This window comes from Notothenia rossii, assembly GCF_949606895.1.
Source record: "Notothenia rossii genome assembly, chromosome: 11".
NCBI lineage: Eukaryota > Metazoa > Chordata > Actinopteri > Perciformes > Nototheniidae > Notothenia > Notothenia rossii.
In genome coordinates this window covers 46,083,537-46,089,887 of record NC_136910.1, presented here as the reverse complement: position 1 = coordinate 46,089,887, position 6,351 = coordinate 46,083,537, and the positions used below count along the sequence as shown (strand labels likewise).

General features: G+C 41.4%; 1 protein-coding gene across 2 annotated transcripts in view; it reads right to left on the bottom strand.

Annotated features, from left to right (window-relative positions):
- Positions 1-1,495: 1,495 nt before the first annotated feature.
- rai14 (retinoic acid induced 14) overlaps positions 1,496-6,351 on the bottom strand; it is a 33,594-nt gene continuing 28,738 nt past the window's right edge. For both annotated transcript variants that reach the window (XM_079660156.1, XM_079660157.1), the window contains 6 exons: positions 5,543-6,012; positions 5,018-5,186; positions 4,743-4,910; positions 3,565-3,726; positions 3,392-3,457; positions 1,496-3,080 (listed from right to left, as the gene is read on the bottom strand). In XM_079660156.1, coding sequence (XP_079516282.1) covers positions 2,994-3,080; positions 3,392-3,457; positions 3,565-3,726; positions 4,743-4,910; positions 5,018-5,186; positions 5,543-6,012 — 1,122 coding nt within the window. In that variant the 3' untranslated portion in view covers positions 1,496-2,993. The remainder of the gene's footprint in view (positions 3,081-3,391; positions 3,458-3,564; positions 3,727-4,742; positions 4,911-5,017; positions 5,187-5,542; positions 6,013-6,351) is intronic.

Below are 6,351 nucleotides of genomic sequence, written 5' to 3'. Positions count from 1 at the left end.
TACCGTCATCGACAAAATAGTCCTTGAATCCAAACTTCACTATTTTTGGAGTAAAGCTAACCGCTGCCATGTTAACTGACACTCCTGCCGTCTAGTGGGTTGCCAGGTTTGCGCGCATGGCGCTATGATCACCCAATCACGTTTTTCGAAAAACACTAAACGTAATATCTCAATACAAAAACAAACGCAAATATTTAATTTTAAACAGTCACGTCCTTTCAAGTCATCTATCTCAAGCTTAAGTCAAGTCTTGAATACCAAATCCAAGTCAAGTCTTTTATCAATGTTAGTCAAGCAAGTCTCAAGTTAAAAAATATGCGAGTCAAGTCATGTGACTCGAGTCTAGGGGTGCAACAACTAATCGACTTAATCGATTAAAATCGATTACCAAATTAGTTGGCAACTAATTCAGTCGTCGATTCGTTGGTGACGTCATCACATGTGTTCTACACCCCGTTAAGCTCCAACGTTATCGCTCTTTTGTATGGGTACAGGAGACATTTAAAAACATATGTTATGTATTATTGCTACATAAACATTATATCGCAGTCTTAGTGTCGCCAACTCAGTTTCTAATATGCAATATGACTACAAAATGCGTCTATAATGTATTTTCGATCTTCCGAATTCAGACGAGCGATCTCTCCCCCGCCTGCTTGCGAGGGGGCGGGGCAGTTTACACACACACGCAGGAGATGGCGGAGAGAACGCGCTCCGAGGTGTGGTTAAACTTTATCCGTCTCGATGTGGACAATGCTCGTTACCAAAATTGCAATAACAGTTTATCATATAAAGGCGGTAAAACGAGCAATTTGTCTAAACATTTAGCAAAAGTGCACCACATTCAGACGGAGGAATGCACCGGGTTCGGCTGTCTTTCTAGTAGCTCTGTAGCCCCTTCCAAGAGTATCCTTTCCACGTCAGGTGTTATGTATGCTAGCAGCAACACGCAGAGTTAACTCACGTTATAAAAACATAGGTTAATGATTAGAGGTAACTGAATTAGTTATTTTGTTAAAGTTTCAGCTATTCTGTTTACAGTTCTGTCATCACATTATTTAATATGATTTGTTAAAACATTGTTGTTTCTTTTGATGTGAAATATTATGCATTTAATTAAAATAAAAAGCAATGTTAGTTTTGTTCACAATTTGTTGAGTTAGTTTACCTTATTTCTTGTCAAAAGAACCGTTAATACTATCGTTGAAAGGACCGGATCGATAAGCAGTATTGATATAAGTAGTAGTACAGTTAAAACCTTAACGATCCGATTAATCGTTTCATTAATCGATAGATTAATCGATTATCAAATTAGTCGTTTGTTGCAGCCCTACTCGAGTGTGGCATGGATCTGTGCACATTTAAGTGTCAAATCACTGAGATTAAATTGGCTATCTTTGTCTCAAAGCTTCACCAATTAAGATGTTTCTGTATTACTTCAATAATCACATCATTTTTACGCTAAACAAATAAAAACAGACAAAGGATAGAACAGTATCTTGAAAATGTTTATGTGAGCAACAAAGCAGTTGGCAAACAAGCATTTATTTCATATCTCTTCAAAACTGTTAGTGAAGAAACAACCAACAGAAGAGTCATTTCTTTCTTTTCCCTTTCTTCTCACAACACATTTCATTCAAGGCCTAGAGAAAGGTGGTTTATGATATTTTAAAAACCTTGACATAAAGCAAAAGCTCTCCTCAGGGTCTAACACATCTCAGTCAGCTGTAAATCATGTAAAACACAAGTGGGAGAAAGCTTCAGTCAGCCGTAAACAGCGTTGGGTTTGTTCTTAATAATCTCAAGAGAGATGATTCCTAAGTACAGTACTAAGGCAAAGGAGTGTGGTGTTATCAGTTATATATTCTGTACAGTGTAAATCTGTACCTACAATGAAACACTGAATGAGATGGGAGTATCACAAATACAAAGACAGAACCTTGACATTCTTGGTACATGTAAATAAATTAATGAAGGAAGTATAGCTGGTGAAATTGGCATGTGTGACTGTTAGACAGTACTCCTCAGGAAGAGACTGTCTGATTACAGGCATGTGACAGCAGAACACTTTCTTTTATCCAACTCATTTTGCATGTTTTTCAAGTAAGGATTTGCTAAACAAAAGACCAACGTGAAAGATTAAAAAAAGACGAGAGAAATTGTAAGTACTTAACATTTGACCAACGAACTATCCTTTGTGAAACAGACAAACATATGGATCTCTTACTGTTAGGTGTTGCCGTTTTTAACTTCAGTAAACTATGGATAATAACAGGAATATAAACTAATTCAGAACAAGGCCATCAAAAATACAGCTATCAAACCTCTTCAGTACAGTATCTTAGAAAATATGGCATGGTAATACAATGCAGTAAAATACACTTTTTATATATTTTTTGTGCCAATAGGAAGAGAGCCGTACAAGTGCGACCAAATATCAATTCATTTCTGAGCTGGTGTTAAGCAAAGTCACATGCATTGTTAAGAAGGCACAAATAATTTAGTTTGTATCAGGAAAATGTTGACAACCATGACACCTTTAGACAAGTAAAATAATACTAACACTGTTGTATCATAAAATAGATACTAGCAACAGCAGCGCCAACCGTTTCTTTTGCTCTAAGCGCACATTGTAACAGAAAATGACATGTGTGTTCCTGTCAAAATACACACACACACGGCTGCATGTGATTTAGTGTTACTGCACATACTGAAACTTTAAATGTGTCGGGAACCACCATGATGCAAAGTATCTGTGCTGGGCTGGGCTTTCCCAAAAACGTCTCCCGTCAGAAGGTCTCTATCTGTCCGACTGACATTAGCAAAGGCAATGAACACGGCTGTAAACCTACTCCTCATTAACTAATACTCCAGGTTTATTCAGAGGCACCATGTGTTGGCCTAAGCACCCTGTGAATTCAGACGGGAGGAAATGTGCTGACAGCAGCAGTTCATGCTTGTGGGAAATCAGACCGTTGGAGGGGGGGGGGGTCTTAGCAGGTCTCCTTGGCTGGGCTTGGCATCTTGCACATCATCAGGATCTGTTTCAAGGCTTTCTGGACATCCTCGTCCATCTGACCCTGAAGACACACAGCAGCAGCAGTTCAGTTAACAAACCAAAATAGATTAGATTACAGTTACCCAATTACAAAATGATATCTAAAGCCATTACCGACTGTTGAATACTGCAAAGTTGTTTTGCATGTTCATCCATACAAATGTACTAATAATATTTATTTTCAAGCCTACTATTTGTGACATTAGATTCCAGTAGTGGTTTGCTTGGTGCTGATTGGTCAAGCAAGCTCACCTAGCTATTATTTATATATAAAAAATGTTTAGCACATTGAGATGAAAACGTAGCTTTAAGCAAACTAACAGAAGGATTTACCTGGACAGCATAGAGGAGGTGCATCCTGTAGACGGACACTATCTCCTGGTGCTGCTTCTTTGACTCCTACAAAGATAAAATGAGGTAAATACACATGTTTTCACTTTCACATTTAAGTATTGTAAATAGAATAGGAGGTTTGAAACTAAGAAAAAGTGTAGATCATATCTTACAGTCAGCTGGTACTGTAGCTGTTTGATTTGCTGCTGCATGGTCTCCAGCTGCAGGTTGATCTGCTGCTGCCTCTTGGCCGGAGAGCCGGCGCTGTAGGAGAGCTGTGATAGGCTGTTCAGGGCGTCCTTCAGCTTCCCCACCTCCCGGGACAGGTCATCTATCTGAGAGGGGCGGAAATGACAGGTTAGTTTTTCTGTAATCTTTATAAAACTGTCTCAATTAATTACTTATGCCTCCTTATTACATGGCTTAGTTGAATACTCGAGTCATATTGGTCAATTCAGAACATGTGACACGTTGTTAATCCAGAACAGATAGGACCCTCACATCTGCACAAAGAAGTCCGAAAAGCAAACTGCATGCAATTTGCTTTTCAAACTGGGACAAGAAGACAGCGGAGAAGTAACGGGGCAGAAACCCTCCTTTTTACGCAGCGGTCCAGACATAGACATCCAAATGGCAAAACATATTCAGTTGGCAGTTACTTTGGCATTAGGTCAGGGATATCTAGATACTTTCCAAGGTTTGACATAATGAATTGTGCTACTTTTAAAGCAAGCAACGATGTTTTCAAATCTGTAATCAAAAAGGTCTGCAAAAACGCTATCGAAGCACTTCCTGCCATTGCTACGTAGTTCAAACAGTAACAACAGACTATTTTTCTTAGCAGATGCATGTCATTTTAAATCAATAAAAAACATTTCCATTAATATTGGGAGTCATATTGTTACTTTGTTGAGAATGTGCCATGTAATAAGCGGGATAGTGTGCAGCGAGGCGGTCATTATGGGTGAGAGAACACCCTTCATGCAGATCTGCCTGTCGGTTGTTCTTTTACCCATACTGTAATGGCCGCCTCGCTTCACATTATCCCTTACATGTGAGCTACATAAGCTGAGACCAGAGAGGGAATATTTTTGTACGAGTCTTGAGAGATAATGAGACATTTTATAGAAAATTACTGGCTATTACATATTTTTAAAGAGATATTGTTAAAACAATTACAAATGTTTTAAAACACAACAAAGCCCTGATTAGACAGTCTCAAGCTAAAGTGGACTCATGCCATAAAACACGAGCAGTTGCAGAATCACATTTTCTAAAGAAGTGTTGGTCAGACAGAGTACTGCTCGAGGAGATGGGGTACTCCCATATTGTCTACAGGATTATTCCTCACCCTCTTGTTCTTCTCTCTCTCTGAGGCCACGTGGTTCTCCACCAGCTGTTTGAGCTGACACACTGCATCCTGGGCCTCAGCCAGCCTGCTGGTCAGCACCTGGTTCTCCTTCTCCCTGGACATCAGCAGCTCCTGCAGGGCCTCCAGCTCTGCTCGGTTGTCCCGGGCCTGATGGACACATCGAGTTAGGTCAGTCTTCTTAAGACATACATAGAATGAAGACAATAAACAGTCAACATCTAAAGTTGTTTTGTATCTGATGTCTTTCTTCTCACCATCTGCCATGCATCAGCCGCCTCCAGAGCCATCTCGTCCTGCTTCCTGAGGGCCCCCTGGAGGAGCTGCGTCAGGTGCTTCACCTCGCCCTCCAGCTGCTCTCGCCTGCTCTCCTGCTCCATGCGGGAGGCTGAATCCTCTTGGGTGCCATCTTTGGCTGCCGACAACCTTTTTATTGAAAGACGCACAAGAACCATGTTGTGAGAACTTCCACTGCAAGAACACTTTAAAGCTGTCTAATTGGTTTGCTCAGTGACCGTTAGACTTCTTGCAGGCTCAACGTGATCAGCTTATCACTTCAATATGAGAAACATGAAATGTAAATACTCTAGTAAAAGTCTAAAACATTTTTTTAGAAAAGCATCTAGGCAAATGTACATATTTTACATTCCTGCACTGCATTTGTAATTGCGTTAATAACATTTCATGAGCCCCAACTCTACCTCAGCATCCAGCTGAAGTCACTCCTAACAGCAGGATAAGACACATCTGTCACTTACTTGTGACATCATACTTTTCCTCACCTTTTCTGAAGATCCTCCACCTGCAGGATTTTCTGTTGCAGCTGCTCCTTCAGGGCCTCTGACTGGCTTTCCAACTCTTTGATGGCGTTTCCCAGAGATGACATCACCTGTGTGTGGTCAGCGAGGTCCACAGAGCTCTGAGCCTGAGCCTCGGCCTCCTGCCTCAGCAGAGAAATCTCTTCTCCAGCAGATAAGTGCTTCTTCTCCGTCTCAGCTAGCAGCGTCTGTAGCTCCTCCACCTTGCTGATCAGCACCGTGACCTGCTGCTGTTCTGAGGAGGGGGATGAGGGGGCGCTGCCCTCAGACAGCTGTTTCTGAGCAGCACTCAGCTGGCTCTTGGTGTCGCTGTAGGAGTGTGAGAGCTCCAGCAGGCGGCGCTGCAACCCGGCATTCACCTCACTCAGCTCAGCCTTCATCTCTTCAAAGTCTTTAGCTGCAGCTTCAACTGGCACCGTGCCCCTCAGAGCCTCCTACAGCCGCAAAGGAGACGGGGTCAGTTCAAGAGGAAAAGCTGTCAATTCATCCAAGAAGTAACGGACGTAACATAAGTGGGATAGAAGTCAAAGTTGAAGCCATTTCAAACATTTAGTTTAGTTTTCAATGCAGCAGAAACACAACACATGTCATTTTGCACATATTCTTCCTGCAAAAACCTGGCGCCTACATTACCCAGATTGCAACTCAACCACTGAGAGTTTAATCAGAGAGTCAGCTGTGTAATGCTAGGGCTCATTTAGCCTCAGCCAGCGCTTGTTTCTTTCTAATGTCTCACCTCCAGATTTGATTCATTTTAAAATTGGTCATTTTCT